Consider the following 27,979-nt stretch of genomic DNA (forward strand, 5'->3'; position numbering starts at 1 on the left):
CATTCCGAGGACATCTGGGGACCCAGGTCCTCTGAGCACGTGTGAATGACCCCTCTGCAAACCGTGACCTGGAATCCACTCTTTGAAGCCATGGCAAGTGAAAGGCCTGGATGCTCCCGAGAAGGACGGTGTTGCTTGCAAACCATTTTCATATTTCTCTCTCTCTCTCTCTCTCTCCCCCCCCACCCTCTTTTCTCGCAGGTGTTTCTTTTTTCATTTCACTGCAACCACCCGACGCATCTGGAGTTACGCAGATGAGTGGAATACCATGAACTGAAGAAGACAACCCCCATTTCTGGGTCTTTTGGGGGGAGCAATTTTCTATTTTTTGTGGCGGGGGGATTGTTTCTAAAAAGAAGTCTTTTGATGACCACGCTTTGAGAAACCAGGTGCTTTCCCCCACCAAGTTTGGAAAATTTTAAAAATTCAGCCACCCCAGACGGTGAGGATCTCCGGAGAAGATGGGGAGGAAGAAGATCCAGATCCAGAGAATCACCGACGAGAGGAATCGGCAGGTCAGTTTCAGGGCGGGCAGGGGAGGGGGTGGCCGTGTCTCTCTCCTCCCCGCAGCCCAAACCCCAGCAGGGTCATCCGCTGCCTCTGCAGCCCTCCCCCTTGCATTTGGTTTGAGTCTCAGCCTTCCTAGCTGCGAAATGGAGTCACGGCTCTTCCCTGGCCTGGGAAGTTGTGCTTTGTAATCCGGCCTGGAAGCCGAAGCCGAGTCAGACCCTCCGGCCTGACTGCGGAGGTCTCCGGGCAGTGCCTGCAGGCAGCTTCGGGCTGGCTTGCTGCTCTCTGCCCGATGGCCCTCCTGCCTAGGGTTGCCTCCTCGCTGGGACCTTGAGGGGCGGAGCCTTGGAGACAAGGGGAGGGGCCTGGCCGGTTGGAGGTGGGCCTAGGGAGCTGGGGCGGAGCCTTGTGGCGCCAGGGATGGGGTCTGATCAGCATGCGAAAACTCTCCAGCCCTGCAGAGTGACACCCGTGCGTCCCGCCCCCCCCGTCACCAGTGCTGGTCCCTTACCCTGCAATTTTGCTTCTGGAGGTGCTGAGGAGGTGCCCTGGCCGTCCCCGGCCCAGGAGGTCAGAGCCCTCCTGTTCTGCAGGGACCCGTCTGCCCCCCGCAGCTGCCAGGGGGATCCGCAGACTCGGGCCTCCCTGGACGGGGTGGTCTGGATCTGGCGACACAAGCGCTCCCTGGATCCTGGCGGGGGCCATCTGGGCACAGCCGCCCCTCCGGAAGAAAGAGGGCACGTCTCCCTTGGCTTTGGGCTGAGGGTGGCCCCGGACGGAATGCCTCGTGCCTCTCCGGGCTGGGCTGAGCATCAGGGGCCGGCCTCTTGCGGCTGTGTCAGGACCCCACGTGGTGGGCCTGGAAGGGCCCGGTTTGAAGGCAGGTTGAGCGGAACCCGAGGGGAAAGGGTCCGGAGGACGGGCCGCTGGGACGTCAGGCGGCGGCGGTGGGGGCTGGCCTCTCCCTTGTGGGCGGGGGTCACGGCCCGGGAGGCAGCCAGAAACCCCTCACGCAGGGGCAGCCAGAGGCTCTCCAGCTGCTGACGGACTACCACTCCCATCACCCCCTGCTGCAGTTCCGGGCAGGGCGTTGTCGCCCGTCAAGAGCTGGAGGGGCTCGGCTGGGCCAGTGGCGCTGCCCTCGCTCGCTCCCCGGGGTGCCTCCCGTCATGCCAGCTGCCTGCAGAGCCCTGTGGCCGCCCTCTTGCCGGCGGAGGCTGCCGCTCCCCGGGGAAAGTTCCCTGCAACGGTTGGTTTCTTTGCTCCGCCGTCCCTGGCCAGAAAGAGCCCCCAGCAGCGGCAGCAGCAGCAGCAGCCCCGTGAAATCTCTCCAGCTGCCCTCTGAACATGCCTCCGCACTCCTGGCCCAGAGGCAGCTCCCCCCCCCTCTCCTGGCCGTCTTACTCGGGATCACTGGAAAAGCTCGTCTCCCGCTTTCCAGGCTTGGTGTCCCCGGAGGGCACCGTGACGCCTGCCGGGCTTGTTCTGCCTGCCTTGCTCCTTCCGGGCTGGCTCTTGGGCACGCGCCCCGCAGAGAGACGGAGCGGGCCGTTCCGTGCAGGCCTTTCCCGGAGGCGGAGGAGGGAGGGCCCGGAGGAGGGTGGTGGTGGTGGTGGGCGCAAGCAGGAAGGGCCCCCTTTGCTCAGTAAGGTCCACCTTGGTTTGCATTTGGATGGGAGGCCACGTCCCTTGGCAGGCAAAGGTCCCCGGCCCCATCCCCGGCAGCTTCTCTGGGGGGAGGGTTGCTGCCAGTCGGTGTCATGTCGTGTCCAGCCCCTCCTTGTGTTCCCAAGGGCCACGGTTATTGGGGGCAGCCCCTGTTTTCTGGGGAGCTGCAGCCTTGTTCTGGCCTTCTGGAGAAGTCTGCAAGTGGGGGGCACAGATGCCTGCAGGGCCTACCCATCCATGCAGAGGCATCCACACGCCCGGAGGGGAAGCTCAGCCTTACAGGCTTCTCCCAAAATCTCACTGGGTGTCTCCCCCCGCCACTCCACGCCCCCGCCCCGCTGCCAGTATGTCCCCAGCCCACGATTTTAGCGCTGGGACCCTGCCGTTCTGTTGCTAGCAAAGGCACCGTTCTGGTCGGCAGCGATTTTGCTGCGGCAAATACTTTCCTACCCTTCAGGGAGCCACCCTCAAGGTTGTGAGGTCTTAAAATTAACCCATCGTGACAGATGGCCTAGTTCGGCTTCCCAGCTACCAGCAGGTCTGTTCTCTTGGCAACAGCCTCTCGCTGCAGACGGAGGAGGAGGTTGCTTCCACCAACACCTGAGAGGGCTGCGAATCCCATTAGGAGGAATTACAACGCCAACTTCTACCTGGGCAAAACAAGTCCAAACCCAGGCGGGCAAAATTTGGAGGAGGGAAGAGGAGGGAGAGAGCCAGAAGCAGAGGCTGCGTTCACTGAAGAGAGGAGAGCTGGCCTGGTGGTAGCCAGCCTGGATGGTCCCCCTTGGCTAAGCAGGGTCCATCCTGGTTTGCATTCAGATGGGAGACTGCATGTGTGAGCTCTGGAAGAGATTCCCCTCAGGGGATGGAGCTGCTCTGGGAAGAGCATCGAGGTTCCCAGTTCCCTCCCGGGCAGCATCTCCAAGATAGAGCTGAGAGAAACTCCTGCTTGCAACCTTGGAGAAGCCGCTGCCAGTCCGTGTAGACAATACTGAGCAAGATGGACCAAGGGTCTGACTCAGTAGATGGCAGCTTCCTCTGTGCCTTTGAGCAAAGACAAACGCCAGTCTTTGATGTGGAAGGGGTTGGGAGGAGAGGTACAGCCCCCTCCTTTTTCCGGCACAGAGGAACCTTCAGCTTTTTTGCTCTCCCCCCCCCCACCACGTGACCCCAACATTCCTGTGCACATCGATAAAGCACTTTGGAAGGCTCTGCGAGGGTGGGGGGGGGCACCTTGGCTGCTCTTGTGCTTAGGACTGCTTGGAGAGATTTGGTGGGCGCCCGGGTTTTGCATCTTGAGAAAACCCTCCGAGGAGAAAGTCGCTCAGGCTGCAGAGGGATCAGGCTGCTTTGTGCGTGGTGGTTCCAAGAGCACACCTGGGCCTCAGCGCAGCCCCAAACCGGGAGCTCCTCACTGCAGCCCTGGGCCTGCTGCTCCCCTCTTTGCAGTGTTTTAACCGTCCCCCCAAAGGGGAGAGAGAGAGAGAGGCGGGAGCAGACGCTGAACTCTGCCGCCACCTGCCCACGCTTGCGATGAATTCTAGGAATCCTCCTGGTCAGACGACCATGTCGGGAGAGAAGACGGCAAGGCAGAGACACCCCCCTCCCCGCATAGAATGGGGCAGATTTCCTGGGGTTGCACACAGCAGCCCCAAGGAGTGTGGCTTTCCCTTTTCGCCAGCTGCACTTTCCCCCTCCCACAATACGTTTGGCCATGGCCTTTAGCCAGTGGAAGGAGGGGCTGGGTGGACTGGGAATCCTTGGGCTGGTTTGGGGGCAAGTGGCTCTGCTTAATTGGGCAGACACTGGTATTTGCTGTTAATGTTAAGCCCTCACACATCCAGGGCTGGCAGGCCTCTTCTTGGAAGAAGCATCCTCTTGCACCAGCGGGAATGCCTCTCCCGAGGTGGTCCCTACTGGGGCGCTTGTGTGTGTCGGAAAGGCCAAGAGAGCAGGTTCTGTTCACGTGCCCATTGAACTGATTGGATCCATTCGCAGTCCTGATCACAGCAAGAGCCGTTCCGTGGCTCTCTAGACTGCCGGAGCCACTTGCTAGGCGTCTTCTTCCCACGATCCTTGCACCCGCTTGTCAAGGTTGCTCCCCTCCACGTTGCAGGAGGAGGCCGAGGGAGCATGGCTGCCTTGGCCCCTTCTGGTGAGGCTTGGCCCTCGGGCCCCTGCTCGCCTCCTCCGCCCGGAGCTCCCTCTCTTAGCCCTTCTCTGGCTCCCTCTCCGCCCCCAGCTCCATTCCTCGGCTGTCTCCCTTGTGGCAGGAGAGTGTAAGCCCCTTGGGGCAGAGACCTCTCCTCCCATTCTTTGTAAAGGGAATGGTGGAGTCTCAGTAAGAGCAGCCCCTGCTCCCGCCCCCACCCCGCTGGCTCTGCTTTGTAATGGCTGGGGGTGGGGGGTGGCTTTAGCCGCTTCTTCCGCGCTCCGTGTCCCAAGCCGGCCCCCCTTGGCCCTGTGTGGGACAAACGGCAGGGCACGGAGTCCAGTGGGGAGATGGTCTGGCTCCATCCCGGAGTCGGAAAGAACAGCCAGAAGGTTCCCAGTTGTTCAGAGCAGGGTTTCTTGGCAAGTCTAGCAGGAAACGGCCCATTAACCATGATGAAGAAAATGGGGGGGGGGACTCCAATGGGGTGTGTGTGTGTGTTGCGGTGTTTTGCAACAGGGGAAGGCCTCAGCCAGGTGCCAAGGACACGTTTTAATGTCTCTCTTTCCATGGTTATTAGGAGTTGTAAAACGGAATGGAAAATACTTGGCAGCCCAGCGAGTTCTCGGGAGCTTTGATGGAGGCCAGGTTCTAAAACCCTTCAGGGAAAGGAAAAAGAGGCGTCTTGTGCCAGAGGCCAGGTCCAAGGCCAGGTCCAGTTTTCCATCTGCATCTGCCGAGAGGCTGTTGGTTTGCATTGAGCATAGTCATGGGGGGGGGGGCTTTTCCGTGCTTTGAACCCAGGCTGCGAGCCTTTAGTGCAGGGATTCTCAACGTGTGGGTCCCCAGATGTTATTGGACTTCAACTCCCATAATCCCCAGCCCCAGTGGCCTTTGGTTGGGAATTATGGGAGTTGAAGTCCAATTACATCTGGGGACCCACACGTTGAGAATCCCTGCTTTAGTGGGACATAGGAAGCCGCTGCCTGCTGAGGCAGACCCTTGCTCGGGATTGTCTACACTGGCTGGCAGCCGCCCTCCAGGGTTCCAGGCAGGAGTCTTCCCCTCTGGGTAGCATCCGTGGTCTGGCCTGCACAGGCTGAAGCGCCGAGAAGGTGAAGGTGATCCCTCCGCCTGAGAAGTGCACCTTCAGTGGAGCGAGGGGAGCCGGCCGCTGTGATGAATTCTGCACTTTCCACAGCGTGCCTAATGAACCTGTGGAACTCTCTGCCACGGGACGTGGTGATGGCCACCAGCTTGGGTGGCTTTAAGCGGGGCTTAGGCCGATTCAGGGAGGACAGGGCTATTCCGGGCTGCTTGTCTGGATGGCTGTGGGCTACCTCCAGGCACAGAGGCAGGGGTTGCAGGGGAGGCGGCACGCCTTCAGCTCCTGCTTGGGGCTCCCCAGAGGCATCTGGTGGGCCACTGGGGGAAGCAGGGGGCTGGGCTGGGCTGGGCCTCCTTGGGCCTGACCCAGCCAGGCTCTTCAGACGTCCTCCTGCCCTCTGCACGCGCACAGCCGGCATGTGCAGCCGGGGTCTCTTCCTCTCGCCGTCTCCCAGCTTGCACCCACCCGCCTGGGCGGAGCCTGCAGGGAGCTCCTCCCCCCAGAATGCAGGGAGGGCGCCTAATGGCCCCGATCCCCACCCTGTGCCTTGGCAGCGTGATGACAGCTGCTCTCTGGCTCTGAGAGTGCCCAGGACGTCGCCCTGGCCCGGCAGCTGCTGAGACCCAGCCTCTCCTCCGGCTGGAGCCACCCCCAGGGAGTCCCTGCTGGGGAGTCCCTGCCTGGGCTCCCCGCGGCCCTCTCCGAGATCCCCCCTCCCTGGGGTGAGCCGATGCCCGCGAGAGGGCAGCTGCAGGGGCGTCTTCCCCGAGGGCCAAAGAGTTCCCAGTTGGGGTGGGCTGGGTGGGTCCCATCGCCGGGTGACCCCAGGAGGTCGGGGGAATGGGGTGAAGGCCGAACTGGGCCACCCGCAGCCACGGGCAAGCCAGTAATAGCCCCTAATGACATTACCGGGATTTGCAGGGTGGATTTGCCACAGCAGATCAGCCGGGGCTGCCGTCAAGGGCCGGCTGGGCCTTTGACGCGTCAGAGAGGAGCCCGGAATCCTCCCTGGCCTGGGCCGAGCTGGGCCGGCCCGTCGTTCCTCCCCCAGGCCCAAGAGCCGCCCCCCCCCCCCGGCACCGGCTTACAGCCTGCAGGAGGAGATTTGATTACCCTCTTAGACTTAAAAGGTTAATGCGCCCGAGGAGGGCGGAGTGGCCCGCGCGAAATCCCAGCAGCCCGCCCCCCCCCCCCCCCCCCCGCGGGGGAAAGGCTGTGTGCTGCGCTCCGCCAGGGGCCGTCTTGGGCCGGGCTGCGGCCCTACAGGTGCAGAGAGTGACACACACACCCCGCCCGGCTGAATCCCACCAGGTGCTCCTCACTGGGGATGCCGGAGAGCCAGCCTGCTTGGCCATCGGTGCAGACAGTCCCACGCTCGAGGGTCTGGCTCGGCAGACGGCAGCTCCCTCTGCCTCTGTGGCCGGAGGAGGTGTCCTTTGGCGGCGGCTGCTCCTCCTCTGCTTCAGCTGCAACCCAGCACACCCTGGGGGTCACATCAGCGTAGAATGCCCGAGTGGGGAGGCTCCTGGGAGGTCTTCTAGGGGGCTGCCCCAGCGCAGGCAGGCGGGCGGGCAGGCCCCCTTGGCTTTCCAGCTGCGGCTGAGCTCCCCCCCGCCCCCCGCTGAGGGGAGTTGTGGTGTTCAGCCCCAGCGGGAGAGCCAAGGGGGGCGTCTGTCTTCAGCGGCAGGAGGCCAACGCATCTGGGGAGGGGGGCTGCTTTCCTGAGGCATGGGTGTGGCCCTCGGGCGTGAGCCCCTGAAGGCTGGGCGTGGCGTGGGGGGGCACTTCCGAGGCTGCCTCCCGGATGCCCTCCCCCCTCCAATGGGAGCAGGGGTCGCTGGCTTGCTGGAGGAAGGAACAGGTGCCAGGGCGCTGGGCCAGGGCGAGGGCTCCTGGCTCCCGACAGCTGAGGAAACGAAATTGGATGAGGGAGGGAGGGAGGGAGGGAGGGAGGGAGGGGAGCCACACCCCCCTGCAGAGAAGCCTGCAGGATGCTTTGTATTTGCCCAGAAACCTTGTGCCGGTGGGGGGCGGGGAGCGAAGGGATGGGGCTGGGAGTGAACTCCAAAAGAGATTGTGAGGAGTTCCCAAAGGATCTCTCCCAACTGGGGGGGTGGGAGACCAGAGGGCAAGTGCGGTTCGCTGTTAATGAGCCTAAAGTGATGCAGGCTGAGGCCAAAAAACCCACCCCCAACTTCACCTATACACGGATGGGGTCTGAGCTGGCAGTGACTGACCAGGAGGGAGCTCTTGGGGTCCTGGTGGGCAGCTCCTTGAAAGAGCCGACTGGGTGCACAAAAAGCCCCATTCCCTGGAATCCCTGGTGGGGCCACATTTGGAGGGCTGCCTGCAGTTCTGGTCACTGTATCTTAAGGAAGAGGCTGTAGAACTGGAGAAGGTGCCGAAGAGGGCAGCCCAGATGACCAGGGGCCTGGAGGCCAGGCTGCAGCATCTGGGGCTTTTTAGTATAGGGGCGGGGGGGAGACATGATAGATGTCTATAAGATCATGCATGGTGTGGAGAAGGTGGAGAGAGAGGCATTTTCCACCCTCTCTCCGCACACGAGGACCAGGGCTCATCCCATGAAACAAACTGCCAAGAAACTTAGGACTGACAAAAGGAAGTCCTTTTTCACACAACACATAATTAATCGAGGAAATTCTCTGCCACAGGACGTGGTGATGGCCACCAGCTTGGATGGCTTTAAAAGGGGGCTTAGAGTCATGGAGGACAGGTCTGTCGATGGCTACTCGGCTGGTGGCCGTGGGCCACCTCCAGCCTCAGAGGCAGGATGCTTCTGAGTGCCAGTGGCAGGGGAGTAGCAACAGCAGGAGACGAGGGGGCCGGCCCCTCTCCGCTCTTGCCTGTGGGCTCCCCAGAGGCAGCATCTGGTGGGCCACTGTGGGAAACAGGAGGCTGGACTGCCCACAGGATGCTCAACCGGATGCGGAACCTCGGGCCTGATCCAGCAGGACTGTCCTTCCGCTCACAACCTCCCTGTGATGTAGCGTAGATTGGGAGACAGGAGGAGAGAAGCCGAGCCTGAGCTCGTTGAGAGCCGAGATTTGAACTCAGGCCCTTCTCTAGCCGCTGCAACACAACACAACGAGCAATTATATACTGCTTTTCAATTGAAGTTTCCAAAGCGGAACTTTGCGCCACGCTGAACATACCAAGCCCTCCATGCCAAGCTCCTTCTCAGCGCTCTGTGCATATGCACAAGTCACGTGGCGTGCCCGATCCTCTTTCTGAGTTTTTGTGGGGACTCAAGTTTAGATTTCCTTTGCACCGTATTTTCTCTCTGGACCCCGCCCCCCCTCACCATTTCCCAGATGGTTGTAAAGCGGGTCTGTTTTATGCTGACGGTGTCTTCTACAGAAGCTCTTTGGGACCACATGCCTCTGATCATGTGCAGAGGTCCTCTCCTGCATAAACAAAAGCAGTTCCTCCGGAGCTTTCCACCGGCTCCCTGAAGGAGGAGGTTAGGTATATATTGTGGGTATTAGCCATTCCATTGAGCCTCCATGTACAGGAGGAGTATACCCCCTGAATACTGGGAGCAAGTGGGCAAGCCGTTGCCTTTGGACCTCCCTGGAGGCCGCTTCTTCTGGCCACCGCTGGAGACAAATCCTGGCTCAACAGACCGCCTTGCTGTGAATCAGCATGGCCTGCTTTTAGGAAGGGGACCATATTTTGTGTTGAACCAAATCTCCAAGATATGCGAACCAAAACAACAAACGGGGGTGAGGAGAGCGAGAGCGCGTCTTCTCCCCCCCCCCCGCCCCGCGTGGTGTTCTGCTTTGCTGGCAGCCGCTTGGCAGGAGTTGATCCTCGCTGGGCCAGAAACAGGCCGGCTCTCCTGGCAGCCGGCGAAGGCAGCAGCTGAGATGGAGGCGGGCGGGCGGCGGGGAGGAGAGCTGGGCTGTGTTGACAGGGAACAACTGGCCTGCCGTGAGAGCTGCCGCCTGTGCGGGTGCCCTTCAGGCCGAGAAGCCCCCCCCCCGTTCTCTGGCCACTTGGGAGCGGAATCGAATCCCGCTGCTGCAGGGCAGGCAGCCGGCCGGGCAGGCAGGAGAGGCCGCTCGGCTTAAGCCCCTGGAGCCGCCGGTGGCCTTGCGCAGGCCTTGCCTGTCTGTCGGCAGGCTGGAGCGCGCGGCTGACCCTTGCCTGGATTCTGAGTCAGTGGCGAGGGGGGGTGGGGAGCAGGCCGGAGACCCTGGCAACGTGACGGCCGCCGGTTCCCAGGCAGCGCGCCCAGAAGACAAAGTCCGGGCGGCTTAGCCACCTCACGTGGCGGGGAACAGCTGCGTCGTGCGCCATCTCTGCGCTCCCGAGGGGTGAGGCGATTAGAGGCCAATCTTGTTAACCGCTTTGGGCGTATTGTGTGTGTCGGGGGGGGGGGAGAGCGAGAGGCTGAGCTGCCCTGTGGAGGAGGAGGGAGGGAGGGAGGGAGGGAGGGGGGGTCCCTGGGCCACACGCCTGGGTACATCCCCGACCCCACGCACACAGGCCAGCTCAGCCAGCGGCTCATCCCCTGGATTGGGGGCGCCTCCCCTGATGGGAGCCGAACCGCCCCTCTGCCAAAGCCGCTGGAGACCAGTGGCAGCTCTGCCTGCCTGCCTGCCTGCCTGCCGCATTTCTATCCCGCCTGCCGCTTGCATCCCGAGGCGGGATGCATCAGCGAAGCGGCAGCATCCCGTGGAGTGAAGAGGCTAAAGCCGCCTTTTACGATCCAAAGCAGGCCTTTGAAACTTAACCCATGAAAACAGGCGTGCCTTCAGAATTGATGGGATCTTGGGGAACGGTGTTCCCTCTCACAGGGATTCCCAGAAGTCGTTGACTACAACTCCCAGAATCCCCCGCCATAATGGCTTTTGCTTGGGGGTTCTGGGAATTGTAGTCAACAACATCTGGGAATCCCTGTGAGAGGGGACACTGTTTGGGAAGACTTCAGTTTCCCCTCTTGCCCCACTGGCCTGTGGGTCGTCCCGTGGGAGGGTGGGCAGCAGACGCAAGGCTCGCCCAAGAAAGCCCTTCTTCCCACAGAACATCCTTAGCCAGTGGGATTCATTGCCACAAGGTGCTGGCTCAGATGGCTTTAGAAAGGGATTTGGCATCTCTCTGGAGGAGGAAAAGGGGTCTGCCGGAGGCAGCTGGGTTTGGATGGCTGACGAGAGACTTCCAGGCTCAGAGGTAGTGATCCACAGCCTACCTTCAAACACCTTATTTGCTGAAGCAAGCAAGAAGGGAGGCGGTTGTCTTTGAGCCCGGAAACCTGTGATTGGCCACCGCTGGAAATGAACTGCCCTGGCTGCCGACATGTTTCCAAACGAAATGCAAAGTGCTGGTTATTGCCAATAAAGCCCTTAACGGCTTGGGTCCAGGGTACTTAAGAGAGCGCCGTCTCTGCCGTGAACCCTGCCGCCTACTGAGATCATCTGGAGAGGTCCGGTTACAGTTGCCACCATCTCGTTTGGTGGGACTGGGCCTTTTCTGTGGCTGCCCCAGGGCTTGGGAACTCGCCCCCTAAGCGATAAGAAGAGCATCTCCTTCCTGGTTTGCTTTTGGGAAGATCCTGAAGATGTACCTGTGACCCCAGGCTTTTAATTGAAATCTCCGTTTCATTGTGCTTTTATTCATTGAGACTGTATTCTGTTTTATGAATCTGAACTGTTTTATATGGTTTTTCTATTACGTTTTAACGCTGACACCTGGAGACTTCTATATCAGGTGGTACAGAAATATGACAGACAGACAGACCTGCTCAGCTGGGCATGCCAGAAAAGACACGAATGGGGTGGGAACGGAGGAGCTGCCTGGGAGGGAGGGAGGGAGGGAGGGACCCTTGCTGAAGCCAGGGCCACATGCTCTCTCGCCAGCAAAGGAAGATCTTTGCTGCACGAGGGCCTCCTCACCAGGGTCAAGGTAGTGGAGTGCAGCCTGGGATAAAGGGCCAGTTAGACCACAGTGTGGAAAGAGAAGCAGAGCATGACCAGCAGCCAGGTGGACGGGCTCGATGACAGCAGCAAGGAACGCGCCATGGAGAGACCTAAAAGGCCAAGCTGAAGCCAGATCCTCCTGGAGAGAATCTCTCCATGTGGTCGCTCAGAGTCGACACCGACTGGACAGCACTCAGTCAATCAGACCACAGTGTCTCTCATGTCCCTGGGAGCACCCTCAGGAGAAGAGACTGATTGGGGCGCTCCCATGAGTCAAACTCTAGAGACCCCCCCCCACTCTGCTTGGGCAGATTTGGCACCCCCTCAGAACCTGGCTCTGCTCCCTTTGGAGCCCTCCAGCACTGCCAGTGCCAGCAAAATCAAGCAAGGGTCCCTTAAGACATAGCACGCCACTCATGGGAAATGGTCTAGCCTGCCACCTCAACTAGCTGTCAGCCTGTGTGTGAACTCTCAGGAAGCTCCAGACCTTTGCTGGAGCAACAGCCAAGCCTGCTCTCCCTGTTGCTGTCCAGGGTGCTGAACCCTCCTGCCTTCTTAAAAGCTGCGTGAGGTCTCCAGCCTCTGTTGGGCCTTTTGCCTCTGCTCAGACCTCTGCTTTCAGCTGGATCCCTGGCTCGGTTGGAGAACCAGGTGCAGCCCTCCAGCTTTTAGCCTCAGGCTTAGGTCCACCTTTCTCCCCACCCTTCAGGGTCAAGCCATGCCAGCATTTAGGTACTTCCATTAAGGTTTCCTAAAACGCCCACAGGGCCTCCCTCACTCCCAGCATGTTGGAAGGTGCACAAGATCTCCTCCTTTCCAGGAAACGTTCTCCATGCTAGAAACAGAATAACCCCCAGGACCATTCGGAAGCAATTTAAGTATATCCAGGAGGTCTCCGGAAGGAGGCTAGGTCAGATCTGTCTCCCTAGCATGCTAATCTCTTCTTTTCTTCATTTTAATGAGCTGTTTGCAGTTTAATGCAAAGTCTTTGGAAGGTTCCCCTCCCCACCCGAAGTATTAATATTAGTCTTATTTATATAATAAGTAAACAATTAAGATTCTCCCCTATTCTCTCTCTCTCTCTCTCTCTCTCGTTGATTATGTAATTATGTATTATGTAGTTGTTTGTATAGTTGAAATAAAGGAGGGGGGAGAGTCAGAAGGGTCCCCAGAGGTCCTCCAGTCCAACCTCCTTCTCAGTTTAGGAAAGTGCTACCATTTTCCAAACCAAGAGAGACTGCCATAGAGAGACCTCAGTCACACAACTGTTTGGACCTCGGTTTACTGTGAGTTACTGAGATCCGCATGATGAGACCTCATGCCAAGGCAAGAATCGCAGATTCCTCTTGGGCGATAAACCCCCATGGCCTGGGTTCACACAATCGTGCCAGTATTGGGAACCCACATTAAAACTAGATTCGGACCGAGGGTCTGACTCAGTCTGTGGCAGCTTCCTATGTCCCTGTGTCAGCGTCTGGGGAGATGATTCCGCCCTGCGAATGCGTCTGCTTGCATGCTGGAGGAAGTGTTGGGGGCTGGTCTGTTTTGCAGAGTTGCCTGTAAATATTATCCCAGAGCTCTGCTTTTTTGCAGAATTGTTACGGTTCGTTTGCTGGGATGGTAAACGTTCAGCCCCGAGTAGCAAAACATCGGCCCGTAATTGAAGCCATCGAGTCAGCATTGAGCTTTGCTGCTTTTGACTGACACGGCCACACTCTGCGGCCCAAGACATCTTGGGCTGTTGCAGTTGCAATGTCTAGGCAAGAGTCCCAGGCCTGATGCTTCTTGCAGGGGGAGAGCAACTGGCCCTGCCCAGTGCACGAGAATTTCTTCCCGTGCTCACACATCAAGTCTCCCATTCCGATGCAAACCAGGGCAGATCCTGCTTAGCAAAGAGGGCAATTCATGCTCCCTGCCACGAGAGCAGCTCCCCTCTGTGTCCTGGCTTGGGGGTGCTCTGGGCCCACCATATGCTGGAGGCAGAGTCAGCCAATCCATGTGGGTCAGCGAGGCAGCCCCCCCTGCCCCCCGCCCCCCCGCTGGGCTCTTGGCTGGAGGCAAGCAAAGGGTTTCCCCCGAGCAGCACTACGGAGCTGCTGTCCCCGTAAAGAAGGAGCCGCCCCTGGCCCTGGCAGGCTTATAAGAGCTGGGGGCCCGTCATCTCCTGCAGCTGGGGCTTGGCCCTTTCCTGGCTGCTGAGAAGACACCTACTCCCGAGGAGGCCCGGCTGGCTCCTGACACTCGGCCATGGAAGGCCAATGGGCTCGGTCTGCGCACCGCTGCTGGCCCTGGGAGGCTTCCCAGCAAAACCGGCCTCTCCCTGCATGTGGGGCGGGAGGAGGGTCCAGCCTCCTCCTCGGCCCTCTGTGCGGAGACAGCCGAGTCTGTGTGCTGCGGCCGGGGGGGGGCCCCATTTCCGTGCACCCCCCATACCTTTCTGGGGGTCTGCTCTGGGCTCCGCTGGCCCAGCTGGCCCTGCCCATGGGAGGTGGGTTGGACTCTGGGACGGGGGACGGGGCAGGACCCTTCCTCCCCCCCGCCCCCCCCGGCCATTTGCATGCTGCTGCTTGTGGTCTCCTCTCTTGGAGGCCTTTGGCGGCAGATGCTCTGGAAGCCCACCGGCTCGCTCTTGCTCTCGCCAGTTACATATGGAGGAATCAAAGGGAAAATAGATTTCACCCGCATCCCCAGCTGAGCTCCCATCTGTTCTGCACGGGGTGCGGGGGGGGCCTCCCTCCCTCCCTCCCTCCCTCCTCCTTCTCATGGGCTGTCTTAGCTCTCTTGGAAGGGGGGGAGGATGCTGGTGGGAGAGCGTGGCGGGGGCAGGGGGCTGCTCGTCGGTCCCCAGAACAGCATCCCTGCATAGCTGACGGCTGGGCCCAGCGGAGCCGATGGGGAGTGATCCCGCCCAGGCTGGCAAGAGCTGGGGCCGCAGATGGCAGGATTCGACTCCGCCTCTTGGTGGCAGAGCGACACAGGGCGCTGTCTCCTCCTGGGCTCTAAAAGACCCAACTTTTTAGCCTGGCCTTTAATGATAGCTAGTTTTAATTTTGATTTTAATCTGGTTTGAATGGTGTTTCTTCTTCTTCTTTAAACTACTTCTTTTATTGTGTGTTTACCACCCGGAGCCACCACAGGAAAGGCAGTATGTAAATCATCAATCAATCAAATAAACAAGCACAATAAATCCTGAGCCCGCCCCTTGGTCCATCGAGCCCACATGTAGCCCCCCATTTAAAGGCAAACCAGGGCAGACCCTGCTTAGCAAAGGGGGCCATCCCTGCTTGCCGCCGCAAGACCAGCTCTCCTCCCCGCTGGCCGTGTTTCGGAGCCCCAAGATCCGGGGAGAAATGGGCTTGGGGGCGATTTGGTCAGCGTGGCCAAATCCCTTCCCCGCCCTCTCCGTTGTGCTGCCGTTCAGGTCTCCTTCTGCTCTGGCTGACCCTCCTTGCTCTCTGGCTCCTTCCCTGCAGGTGACATTCACCAAGAGGAAGTTTGGGCTGATGAAGAAGGCCTACGAGCTGAGCGTCCTCTGCGACTGTGAGATCGCCCTGATCATTTTCAACCACTCGAACAAGCTGTTCCAGTATGCCAGCACCGACATGGACAAAGTCCTCCTCAAATACACCGAGTACAACGAACCCCATGAAAGCCGGACCAACGCGGACATCATCGAGGTAAGGCACGCGACCCCCAAGCTCTCGGCGGAGGGCTTGGACCGTGGCTGAATGGAGCCTCCCACTCCAGGGGGAGTCTACCAGGTGCTGCTAGGGACAAACCACAAGGGAGGGCTGTTGCCTCCATTCCCTGCTCGTGGGCTTCCCAGGAAGGCTTGCTGGTCTTGGGCAACGGGATGCTGGGTGATCTGATCCAACGAGGCAGCTTTTATATACTGTTAACCATGAGATCGAAATGAATTATCCGGCCATCTAATTCAGCCAGTTTCTAGTGATAAATGATGCTGGAAGGGAGAATTTTGTTAGCCCTTGCTTCTCCCACCAGGGAAAAACATGCTGCCTTGGGACAGCTGAACCGGTTGGATTGGGTGGAATGCAGCGACGGCAGCGGGTCCGAGGTCACGCCTGAGTTGCTTCCCCCTTTGGGGTTAAGAACGCAGTTGTCTTACAGGGAAATGCCACCACAAGGTGAGCAGTGGTGGTTATTCTTCTGCAGTTCATGATGCTCACCAGTGTGACTCTACGTGAGACACGAACGTGGTGAAAGGGATCCGGATTGGGACATCCATGTGACCCTGCAAGAGTAGCTTCTGGTACATTAGGAAGCTGCTTTCTACTGAGTCAGAGCATCGTTCCCTCTCGCTCAGTATTGTCTGCCAGTCTGGGTAAGCGGCTTCTCCAAGGTTGCAGGCGGGAGTCTCTCTCCCAGCCCATGTGGAGATGCTGCCAGGGAGGGGACTGGGAACCTTTTGCATGCAAGCAGGCAGGGGCTCTTCTCGGAGTGGCCCCCACCCCTGGTGGGGAATAGCTAGAGGCCCCTGCAGTCTCCCATTCAAATGCAGACCAGGGTGGGCCCTGCTTAGCAAAGGGGGCCATTCATGCTTGCTGCCACAAGACCAGCTCTCCATTCTTACCTTGGAGGGAGTCGGGTGAGCACAGAAGGGGGCCTTGCTCCCAAGAAGTAAACCGGCGTTAGGGTTAGGGTTAGTAAACCGGCGTACCAGGCTTATCTGCCAAGCAAGGGGGGATCTCGCAGGAACAGAAATCCTTCCTTGGGATCTTGAGGAGGAGGAGGAGGAGGCGGCGGCTGATGTGAGCGCCCCGCGAACGGCATAGGCTGGCTGGTTCTCAGCCCCCCCCGGACCCCCCTCCCTCGGCCTGGCAGCCAAACTGCAGGTAGGGAAGGGCCCCGCTGGGGCTCTCCACAGGGGCCACGGTCTCCTGGGAGGAGGCTCCGCGGAAGGAGGCTGGAGCCGCCGCTTTGTCACCTTCCAGTGAGCTGTGTGGGCAGCCCCTTTGATGCCTGGCAAGATGGAGACAAATGAACGGGTTGGCTGGGTAATTATTGACATGACAAGCCAGCCCGAATTAAGGCCCGCAGAACCTTTAGTCATTCAATTTATCTGCTCAAGACAGCGTGGCAGCGAAGGCGAAAGCTCTTCTGAGCGGGGCCGGGGGTGTGCGTGTGCGTGTGTGTGTGTGTGTGTGTGTGTGCGGATCCTCTCGGCACCCAGTTCCGTGGTTTTAAACCTCACTGTTTGTGAATTCAAAGTGGGCATGATCGGGACGAGAAATCCGTCGGGTCACAACACTGTTTTAGACTCCACTTGGGGGAAAGCGGCTGGAAAGTCCTTTAGAGCCCTTGGAAAGAAATGTTTTGAGGTGACATTTTTAGGCCACCCTTTCTCCAGGGAGGCCGTGTGTGTGTGTGTGTGTGTGTGGTTCTCCCACCGCTCCCTCTTTTATCCTCACAACAACCCTGTGAGGCAGAGCAGGGGTTCTCAAGTGTGGGTGGACTGCAGTTCACCTCTGCCTCAGCCACTGTGGCCAGAGGCCCAAGGATGGTGGGAGTTGTAGTCTTAACAGCATCTGGGGATGCCAGCTTGAGAGCCCTGGAGAGATTGCTGCTCCTCTGGTCAGGGCCCCCCTCCCCTCTGACCCACAGCTGCCTTTCCCCCGGTTCTCTGCAAAGGGAGACTCATGCCAGGGGGAGATGCCAGGAGTTGAACCCGGCTCCTTGTGCGTGCAAAGCCAAGAATCTGCCTCTGAGGGCACACACACACACCCCTCCGGCTGCTGCACGGCACGAGCGCACCTCGGATACGCTGGCTCCTTTCTGGCCCGGCTTGGCACCGGTGACCTTTTGCCCTTGACTCTGCCCATGCTCTCCCCGCCGCCCGAGTGCCCGTCCGCCAGGGCACCGCGCTCTGGAGCGGAGACTGTCGCCGGGCTTGAGCAGCAGACGGACGCCCGCGATGCCTCCCTGCTCCCCCGAGATGCGCTCGGGTGCCATTTTCCCGCGCGAAGATGTAGGGCTGGCGGCAGCAGCGGGAGGAGAATCCGCGGACAATGGGAAGCTTTCTCTCTGCGCGGAGTGCCCAGCAAATGGGAGGCTGATCAAAAATGGATGCGCCCTCCAAGCACGGGAGATGGCTGGCCGCCCGCCGGGGTGCCGGGTTAACTCTTCGCTCCCCTTGGTGTGCGGCCAGGAGGCAGCCGGAAGCTGGGGAAGGCTGCCCCCCCCGTCCCCCTCAGGGTTGCTGCCTGCAGTTGGGCTCCTCCACAGGAGGATCTGTCTGTCATCCGGCGATGGGGCGGCTCCCAAGCAGAGAGGGCCGGTTGAGAGCTCCCCAGCAGATCTGGGGGTTGCCCCTGAGCCCGCGGCAGAAAAACCTCTCCGGATCAAGGTCCGCTTTGCTCGCCTCCCCTGCCCTTCCCCGGAGGCTCGGCGTCTTCTGTATCAGGCCCTTCTCTCTCTGCGGGGGGGGGGCAGGGGAGGCCACTTGGGCACCCGCTTTATTGTGACTGGGGATGATGGGAGTTGTAGTTCTGCAGCAGCTGGAGAGCCCGCCCCCCCCGCCCACTTTGGTCAGGGCTCTGCTTGGGTCACTGGCGTCAGAGTCCTTTGGTGTGTTTCTGCCACAGAGCATCTGCTGCGGGAAGTGGCTCTGCCAGTTGGGAGGGCTCGCAGCAGCCCAGCCTGGACTCCCTCCCTCCCCGCCGCCACCTCCAGACCGGCTGCCCAGAGACCTGCCTGGGCCCTGCGTGGGGTTAGCCAGGCCTGAGGCATTGGCAGCCCAGATGGTGCGTGGCACCCTGTTCCGTGGGGCCCACAGCTCACCCAGAAATGGCTGGGTCTTCTCCAGGCCCAGAGAGAGGTTTGTTTCTGTCAGCTGTTTGGCTTCGGTCCCTGGTGCTTTGCAAAGGCACGGAAGCAAAGAAGGCAGGCCTCTGTCCCGAGGAGTCTACAGTCTACGTGCAAGGAGGATGGGAGATGACCAAGGGAGGGGAGGAAAGAGAGGCATCAGGCTAGAGAGAGGGATGTGCAGGAGCAAGTGTGGTGGCAGGTAGTTCCGCTGACCTTTGACAGGGCGGACGTGAAGCTTCCCTCTGGTCCAGAGCATCTTGGGGGGGGGCTTTCCTGCTAACTGGACAAAAAGGCACCTTTTTAATGCGGTGATTCTCTTTACTGAGCTGGGGGAGAGCAACTGGCCCTCTCCGTCCCCTGCACAGCATCCCTCCAGTGGCTGCTGCTGGGGTCTCTCTTGTGTTTCTTTTTAGATGGTGAGCCCTTTGGGGACAGGGAGCCCTCTGATTTGTTTGTTGTTTCTTCATGTAAACCGCTTTGGAAACGTTTGTTGAAAAGCAGTCTATAAATATTGGTGGTGGTGGTTGTAGTTGTAGTGTGTTTCCCGGCACACCTCCTTGAACTCCCATGTGCCGGAGATGGCATTTGGGGCTTCCAAAGAAGCAGCCTTATTCAGGGCCAAACCACCCGCCTGCCTGTTTACCGTCCTCGTTTGTGGCAGGGGGTTTCAAACGTGGGCCCCCAGATGTGGCTGGACTACAACTCCCAGGACCCCCCAGCCAGGATCGCCTGCACAGGAGTGTGTCCCCTTTTCGTCAACAAGGCCCCCAAGCCCCCCGGGGGGGGGTGAGGGTTAGCTTTCCAGCCCCGGCCTTTCCAGTGTGAGGCTCCGAGCTTTTCCTCCTGTCTTGGGGTGAGTCCACCTGCAAACACGACGGCACCCCATTCCCCGGCTCCCTGCCTCTCTCCGATTCTTCTCCAGCTCCCGTTTATAGGTGTGCAAATACTGCAACTACTACTGTGAATCTTTATATCCTGCTCTTCAGCCCAAGAGCTCCAAGCGGCTTACTCAGAAAAATAAATAAGGCACAGAGAGAGAGAGAGAGAGAGAGCGAGAGCACAAAAAGCGGCCGTTTGGTTATCTCTGATGTAATGATAATGCCTCAGACGCCAACTCGGCTCGTCAGCAGCTGGCTTGCTTCGTGAGCTTGAAGCCGTCTTGGAGAAATGCACGGAGCACAGGCCTAGCCATGGCTACTAACCTGGTGGCTCTTGGCTACCTCCGGGCTCAGAGGCAGGCAGATGCCTCCGAATCCCAGTTGCAGGGTAGCCACAGCAGCAGCCGGGGGGGGGGGGCTCCCCAGAGGCGGCATCTGGTGGGGGGCCAGTGTGCGAAGCAGGAGGCTGGTCTGGCTGGGCCCCCTGGGGCCTGGGCCAGCAGGGCTCTCCCTACGTCCTCATTCCTCGGCACTCCACCCCCCCCCAGACCTTTGCACACCCCCTGGGCTTTGTCCAGGCACCCCCTGCCAGCACAGACTGCCTGCTGGTCCTGAGCAGCTGGGTCCAGGTCGGCCCTTTGCTCCGTGGCCTGCATCTGGGGGAAGGGCTGCTCTTCCGGGGAGTTCGCACCCGGCCCCTGGCAAGCAGACAGGCTCCCGCCTGAACTGTGCCGAGCCGTGTGAAGTCACGGCGGCTCCCCCTGGGAGGGGCGTCCTGTTGACTGACTGCTTTGGGCCGACAAGGAGCTTTTATTTTGTGACGTTTGGCTGTGCAGAGCTGTGTGTTTTGTGGTGATGGGGGGAGGATGCTCTTTAGAACACTCTCGTATTTATCGAGTCGTGCATTTTGACTTGGGTAAGAAGAAAGATCTAGGAAGATGCCTCCGACTGCGCGGGAGGGGGCCGGGGTCAACCCCTCCTGGATTCCACCAAAAGACAACTGCAGTTGGAATTGACTTGACCTTTCGAAGGGAGACACCCCGCAAATGGAAGCCACTGAGAATACCCACCCTCAGTTAAAGGGGAAACCGCCACTTCCCCCAGTGTGGATCCGTGCTATTCAAGCCGTGCTCTCTCCCCAGAAATGGGACCCCATCAAATCTGCCCATGTGGAAGACAGTCTTTAAAAACCCTCCCTCAAACTCTCTCTAAACCATGCATGTCCGTGGCACGTCCCTTCCCCTGTGGAGCCGGCCCCCTTCTTGGGAATAGCCCAAGGCCCGTTCCTGAGTGCTGGGCTTTCGTTGGCAGGGAGGATCCAGCCTCTCTTCCAGTGGGCCCTGGTGGGGATGGCGACTCTTCCCAGAAGGAAGCGCGCTTCTGCTTCCCAGCGTGGAGCTGCTGGGGTGACAGAGAAGCGCCGGATCCTTCTGCCGTGACCATCCCTGTTATTAATAGCTCTTTGCAGATGAGGTGGTCTGCATGGACGTCCTGCCCTGGCTGCCCGGCCCCAGAATTCCTGGCGATGGGCCTGATCCAGAGGCACAGCTGCTCCCTGGACAGAGAGCGGGTGGGTGGGAGGCGCTGCTGGGGCCTTGGCGTGAAGGGGAAGCGGTGCTTTTTCCTCGGCGCCTGCTGCCCCTTTCAGGTTCTCGCTGGCACGAAAAGGGGCCGAGACTTCCAGGAAAGGCTGCCGCCTTGCCTTTCTGAAAGCGACAGGCAAGTGGTGATCCCGTCATGTGGGCTAATTGCTTCTGGTATTTTGCAAACACAATGATGAAGTGTGACTGAGGAAGGCGAGCTTCAAGTTGGCTGCTGCACGTGGCACAGGGACGTCTGAGACGCAGGATCTGCAGGGTGGGGTGTGTGTGCGTTGTGCCTTAATGACGCGCATCCAGCACGCACCCCAGACGCGTAGCGGCTCCTCTTCTTCAGAGCGGAAGGTGGCCCTGCAGAGCCCCTTTCACCACTCACGGGTGCATGGCTGGTTCGGGGAATCTAGGGCCTCCTCACGTGCCTGAGGGCAGCCCCCCCTCCCCAGAGCCAGATGGCCCTCCCCGGTTTTAGCTCGTGTCTGGTGCTGAAGCGGAGCCCAGGCTGCCCCTAGAGCCAGGATCCCGGAGGCTCCGTTCAGATGTTGCCCTGCTAGACCCCGGTTAAGGGAACGGAACTGACGGTCTGCTGAACTGACCAAGAGGAATGAGATCCCTCCTCCCTCCCTCCCGAGACTCTTGGTCCCTCTAGCTCAGGCTTGTCTACACAGACTGACTGGGAGAAGCTCTCCCAGGTCCCAGGCAGGCGTCTTTCTCCGCCCTACTTGGAGATGCTGACGGGGAGGGACCCTGGGGCCTTGGGCATGCCGGGCAGACGCTCTGCCCCTCCGCGATGGCTCCCTTCCCTCAGGAGGAGCTCTTACAGCAGAGAGGGCTCACACGGCGTCTCCCATCCAAATGCATACCGAGGTGGACCCTGCTTAGCAACGGGGCCCGTCCCTCCCGCCCCCCGCAGGACTGGCTCTCCTGCCCAAGACCGGCTCTGCATGGTACTGTGTCAAGAGGGAGGGGACCGGTCCCTTGCCCTGCGGGGCTCCCCTTTCAGAGGTGGACACCAGGGAGACTGCAGGAGGAGGCAGGAGAAATGGGCGGGGGGGGCGGTGGCGCGTGGGGGGGGGAGAATGTGCGGAGGTTTCCTGCTCTCGTATCTGGCGTAGGGGCAGTTGTTGGGTCTCAGGACGGGGGGGGGGCATCCAGAGGCTTCCCAGAAGGGGGGGTGGGAGTGGGAGTGGAGGAGGGGTCTGGCGGAGGGTGGCACCCTTGGCTGGTGGCCAGAAGTCGAAATGGAAGCAGGCCAGGAGGGAGGAGGGGCTCTCCTCTGTGGCTGGCCTGGTGGCCCTTTGGCCGCTTTGGTGGCCCTTTGGGCCAGCCACAGGTTGCCGTGTCATCTGAACGGGACCAGAGTGGGGCGCTGCGGCAGCCTCCCTCCCTCCCTGGGGTCGCCTGCACGGTGCGAACATCCCTCCCCCGGGGGGGCTGGGGGGGCAGGGAACCAGGCTGCCCCGGGGCCCCCCCGGCCGATGCCAGCTTGCGCTTGGGGCCTGACCCTCCCCCGATTGTCCTTGCAGACCTTGAGAAAGAAAGGGTTTAACGGCTGCGACAGCCCCGAGCCGGACGGCGACGACTCCATCGACCAGAGTCCGCTGATGGAAGACAAATACCGCAAAGCCAGCGAGGACCTGGACATCCTCTTCAAGCGCTACGGCGTAAGTCGCCGCCCCTGGGCCCAGCCTCCCTCACCCTCTCTTCTTCTTCTCTCTCCTCCTCCTCCTCCCCGGCCACGCCACAGGCGCTGAACAAGAAGCATAGAGAGTGTGAGAGCCCGGATGGGGACGACGTGTTTACGTTGACGCCTCAGACGGAGGAGAAGTATAAAAAGATTGATGAGGAGTTTGATAAAATGATGCAGACGTACAGGCTGAGCGTGAGTAGCCGCGGCTGGCCTGCCCTCCTCCCCGCCCCGCCCCGCCCCGCCCGGCCCCCCGGCTGGAGTCGCCAACCTCTCTCGATGGATGGGTGAACACACGGATTCATGCTCCCCTGCAAAGGGAAGGGGTCGAGCTGCATCTCCACGCTGACCCCCGAGGCAGGGCGGGAAATGGCCTCAGGCGCTTTGAGGTGGTTTCCTTTCTGGGGACCGGACGATCATTGGCTCAAGGGCAAACGAGGACGCCCTTCTGGGGATGCCCTCTGCACGGGCCCAGAGGCACTCTCTCCTGCCCTCCCTGCCTTTCAGAAGCTGCTTCCCGTCCGAGGGGAAAGGCACTTGGCATGTCCTCAGAGGCATGGGGCCCTCGGACCCAGGCGGCTGCTGCTGCTGCTCTTCTTTTCATTTTACGAAAACCAAACGAACCCCACTCATCACTGGTTCCCTCCACAAAAGGAGCAGAGGCCCGGATCACAGACCCTTTTGAGAGCAAAAGTTGGCCACTCCACCCATGAGGGGGAAATATATCGAATATATATATATATTCTGGGGAGGGGATTTGTGCATGGTTTGGCTTTCACGGAGCCCCGGCTGATTTGCACCCCGAGGGCGAAGGCCACAAGGTGCCGGGAAGAAGGCCGCGTGTGCGCCCGGTTGCCCAGGGACGCGGCGGGCCATGGTGGCGCTCGGGCGCACCCCGGCCTCGGCAGGCCTCCGGGGGAGCATGTGCGGACGAGGACCCTCGGGAGTGCTCTCCAGCACCTCCCGGGAGGGCTGGCCTCCGCCTGACCCTCCTCGCGGCAAAGGAGCCTGCGCAGGGCCGCGCCGCTTTCTGGGGAGCATCTGTTGCGATGGAAACAGAGCTTCCGGGAGGCTTTTCCTGCTCGTGCTAACGGCGGCGGACTTCGGGCTGGCTGTCGAAAGGGGAAGGGACTCTGCACATGCTCAGCGGCACTGGCTTCTTAATGGCGGTAGTAAGAACGACGACGAGGAGAAGCTATTAGATGCACGCTGGGCCAGGAGGAAATCGCCCGCACCAGCGTCCCCTCTCACAGGGATCCCCAGATGTGGTGGACTGCCACTCCCATCATCCCCAGCCAAAGGCCATTGCAGCTGGGGATGATGGGAGTTGTAGTCAACAGCATCTGGGAATCCCTCTTACCGGGCACGCTGGTTCGCGGGCCGATCTGTCGTAGTCATTCCTGGGCAGTGGAAGGCAACCCCCTTGAGAGATCCAGGGCTCAGGACCGTGCGCAGCCCTTCGAGCAGCCCCCAGGACAAGGCATTTGGCTTTGTTTCAAGCCTGGCCTTCAGTGGCTTTTACGTGGTTTGGGTTTTTTTAAAAAAAATTTCAGTAGGGTTTTCATGGGTTATTTAATTGAATGGGCGGTGGTGGTTTCTATGCCTGCAGATCGCCTTGAGCCGTGTGGGTTGGGTGAGGGTCCCCAGACTTCCCAGGCCAAGGAGTTGCCCGTTCATTCCCGTGAGTGGAGTGGAATCAGGGCTTCTTGGGCAGTGAAGGGCCCCCTGGAGCCTCTGGCACCCCGGAGTCCTGACACTCCTGCCGGGGCTTCCCCTTGGAGACCCTCTGGGGTGCTCGCTGGGGCCCACTCTGGCGGCCACCCAGATGACCGCGGGCTTGTCCGGAGGAGGGAGCAGAGCCGGCCGCCCTGGGGCTGCTTGTCCTCCTGTTCCTTGGAAGGGGCCGGCCTCGCTGACCCCCACCCCTTGGGGCCAGTGTGCCAGGTGCCGTCCTTGCCCAGGGGTCTGAGTGCCTGGGGGCTTGGCTGCTGCTCCGTGCCCAGGAGGCGATCCCTTGGCCTCTGGTGGTCCCTTGGCCCGCTGCGCCCGGGGCTGGCAGGGGAGAGAAGGGAAGGGGCAAGCGAGCCCCCTGGCCCAGCCCTCCGCCCTCCTGCCGGTCTCTGCCTGTGCCCACCTCCCCTCCCGGCTTCCCTGCCCAGCGCCCAGCGCCTCTCCCTCCCCCCCCCGGCTCCTCCTCCTCGCTTCTGACAGTCGAGCCGCTGATCATGCTGGGGGCCTGGATGCAGCAGCTGCTAGCATGTGGGGTGTGCGTGTGTGTGTGTGTGTGCTTGAATCGGGGGCTCCCATCCCCGTCCTCTGTGGCCAAAGCCCATTTCTGGCTGGGCTGGCGGAGGGTCTAGTCCAAGCTCTGCGGACGCCCCTGAAGGAAGCATCAGGACTGCCTTGGCCTGCGGGGTGTGTGTGGGGGTGGGAGGGGGGGTGCTCGTCTGGAGTTGCGCCTTCCACGTGGGGCACACCCCACAGCGGCTGCTGCCTCCGCCCGGGAAAATGCCTCTCGCTCTCTCTCGCTCAGTCCGCAGTGCCGGCGCCCAACTTTGCCATGCCCGTGACGGTTCCCGTGACCAACCAGAGCAGCCTGCAGTTCAGCAGCCCGGGGGGCTCTCTGGTGACCCAGTCCCTGGTGACCACCTCGCTGACGGACCCCCGCCTCCTCTCGCCGCCTCAGCCCGCCCTGCAGAGGAACACCGTCTCCCCGGGACTCCCGCAGCGCCCGGCCAGCGCAGGTGACGCCCCTCCCTTCCGAGCCAAACGGGTCCTTCGCGGCAGCCATGGAAGCCACAGCCACGACCACCCCCTCTTTGTTTGTTAGCCCCCCCTGAACCAATGGTTCCAAACATGACCTTCCCCCCCCCCAAGCGAGAAGTAATCCCCCAACGAAGGTGGCAAAGAGGGCAGGGAGCTCCCCTTAGCGACTCACTGGTGGCTTCTGTTATCGGCACACTGGGCTGTGGGTTCACACGGAGGACCGTCTGGTGGTGTCGAAGGACAGAAATGCTGAGTCAGGCCCTCGGCTCGTCTAGCTCAGTATTGCCAGCTCTGACTGGCAGCAGCTCTCTCAGGTTCCAGGCAGGGGTCTCCTCTCCCAGCCCTCCCTGGAGAGGCTGCTGCCGCCAGGGCCTGGGCCGGGGGCTTCCTGCAGGCCAAGCCGATTCTCTGCCACGCAGCCTCTGCGGCCCCACTGAGCTACAGCTGTGCCGTTTGGGGCCCAAGAGGGGACCTCACTTGTTTGCTTCCTTCCTCTGGTTTAGGGTTAGCCGGTGAGGCCCGTCACTGACTGGGCAAAGTCACGTTGTGGAGATCACACTTCTGGGGAAGTTCAGGAAAACAGTTTGAAATTTGCACGATGGCCACTTTGAACAATATTCGTTTTATCGTATCCTAGCCGTATATGGCAGATTTGAATCATGGCAAATTTGAATTTGAGAAAGGTCTTCTGCTTTTCTTGGGCATTATGTTGTTTTGGAATTATCGATCTGATTGTTGAGTGTTAAGAATCTGTTGAGAACACTAATAATACCAATAAGATGATTAATCCAGAATTTCTGCTAAGTATTAATAATAATTAAACATGTTGCCAAGCATATTCTAGTGTAATAAGTAATGCACACAGCTACTTTAAGTGGCAGGATTGTGTATGCAAAATTTGGTACCTGTCAGTCACTGGAAAGTATGGCTTGGCTTTGCATAAACAAACAAACAGATTCTTCAAAATATATCATGGATTCCTAAACTGCTTTTCCAAAAACAATTTTTACCGAAAGCAGTTTACATTTTTTAAAAACCCGCATGAAAACAAGAAACCTTGTTTTCCTTGACTTAAATTCTCCTTGACAAATTCTGTCCAGGCATTCTTTGTACGTGCGGGGGAGGTGTCTGTCCACAAGTGCGCTTTTCCTGTGAATGGCTCTCCGAGGTCATTCACACAACCGAGCTCCCACACTTGGGTCGGACACTTGCCCTGCCCAGTTTTGGGTTGTTTGAGCGACCTTGGTGTATGTTGTTTTAGAAGTGAACTTGTGTTCACTTGTGCTCCCCCCCTCCACCCGCCATGCAGGCTTCAGAAGGGAGCTGTAATACATGAATAACTGCATGTGCGTACAGATCTGTCTGCCTGTGTCCTGTACACTGATTGCACCTGTGTGGAATGTAACGTGTGGATAAGGCTTTGGTGTGAAAAGTATCTGGTTTGGCTAACCCTTTAGAGCTGGTGTTGCTGAGTTTGGGTCCCCAGATGTTGCTGGACTACAGTTCCCATCACCCCTAGCCACAGTGGCCTTTGGCGATGGGAGTTGTAGTCGGACAATATCTGGGGACTCCTCTTGGGAGCCCCTGCTCTGGAAAGCCAAACTGGATGGGTGAACGAAGTTGAACCAGTTCCCCGTTTTCCAATACCAAGAGGTTAGGGTTAGCCACTTTATCCATCTTCTGGCGCCATGCAAGTTGCATCTCTGCTGCCGCCTCTGCTCCGCACACAAGCCTCACAGTTGACCAGTGTTTCAAGAGGGTTGCCTAATCCGCCTCTCCCCCCCGCCTCGCCCAACAGCACCCGCACCCATCTGTCCTTAGTCCTTGCGTGCTGACATTGGTTGCCAACCTTGGAGCAGTTGGAATGCCCCGAAACATTCCGCTGACGCCTCTGAAGCTGAGCCAATGGCCGAGGAGGAGACCTCCTTGCAGCAGGCGGACGCCGGGTCCTCACGCAGGCAGACGGGATTCCTTGGGTTTGGAGGGGAAGTGGCCAAGCCGTGCTGGCGTTTGGCAAACCAGCCTGTTCTGGGGTTCCCCGGGGCACTTTATGCCTCTCTCTCGGGCGCGATAGAAAAGACTGGGAAAGATTCTCTGAGGTGGGCTTCCAAAATAGATAAATGAAAGGAGTTCTCCGCTCTCCAAAGGCAGAATTTGGCCGTTTTTTGTATGTGGACAGGGACGGCCGGCCAGTTTCATGGGTGGTCCCATTCACACCGCAGTAAGCCAGCACTTAGAGCCGGTAGTCTGCCTCCCCCCCCCCCGCCGCCCCCATAGTCTTCACAACAGCCCAGTGAGGTGGGCGCCTTCCTATTCCCCGCTGGAGGCGGGGCTTGAGACAGGGCAGCTTCTCCCAGGTTGCCCAATGACAGCCAGTCGAGGCACATGACAGAACCATGTGATGTAGGATGCCCCAAGGCCGTTGTCGGTCTGCTGGAATGCTTCCCTGTGTTCATCCTTAACTCTGCCCATTGTTTCCTCTCAGGGGCGATGCTTGGAGGGGACCTCAACAACACAAACGGAGCCTGCCCAAGTCCCGTCGGTGAGTGGGCGCAAAAGGGGCGAGCCTGTAGCCAGACCGGGGAGTGTGGAGGGCACTGAGATGCAGGCTCACCGGAGCACTCGGGGAAGCCTTGCTTTTACCAGCCGGGGTGCGAAGGCTGTAGACCTCGGGACCCAACCTGCCGCTCTGTTGGAGACACCCCACAGGATCAAGGCAGGAGGAGGAGGTGGAGCAAGGTCTGGTGGGAGCAAGCATGGATTATCCTGTTTGCTAAGCAGGGCCTGCCTTGGTTTGCCTTTGAATGGGAGACTACACGTGTGAGCCCCGGAAGATATTCCCTTTAGGGGA

The 27,979-nt window shown here is 59.8% G+C and overlaps 1 protein-coding gene across 5 annotated transcripts in view; it reads left to right on the plus strand.

The window, feature by feature from the left end:
• MEF2D (myocyte enhancer factor 2D) overlaps positions 1–27,979 on the plus strand; it is an 89,939-nt gene that overhangs the window by 49,559 nt on the left and 12,401 nt on the right. For 2 of the 5 annotated variants that reach the window (XM_053277870.1, XM_053277874.1), the window contains exons 3-7: positions 202–515; positions 14,851–15,054; positions 22,423–22,557; positions 24,896–25,106; positions 27,614–27,670. In XM_053277870.1, coding sequence (XP_053133845.1) covers positions 462–515; positions 14,851–15,054; positions 22,423–22,557; positions 24,896–25,106; positions 27,614–27,670 — 661 coding nt within the window. In that variant the 5' untranslated portion in view covers positions 202–461. Of the gene's footprint in view, positions 1–201; positions 516–14,850; positions 15,055–22,201; positions 22,340–22,422; positions 22,558–24,895; positions 25,107–27,613; positions 27,671–27,979 lie in introns of all 5 variants that reach the window. The other 3 variants (XM_053277869.1, XM_053277872.1, XM_053277873.1) reach the window with 2 other exon arrangements.

The sequence above is a fragment of the Hemicordylus capensis genome, chromosome 14 (assembly GCF_027244095.1).
Source record: "Hemicordylus capensis ecotype Gifberg chromosome 14, rHemCap1.1.pri, whole genome shotgun sequence".
NCBI classification, from domain to species: Eukaryota; Metazoa; Chordata; class Lepidosauria; order Squamata; family Cordylidae; genus Hemicordylus; species Hemicordylus capensis.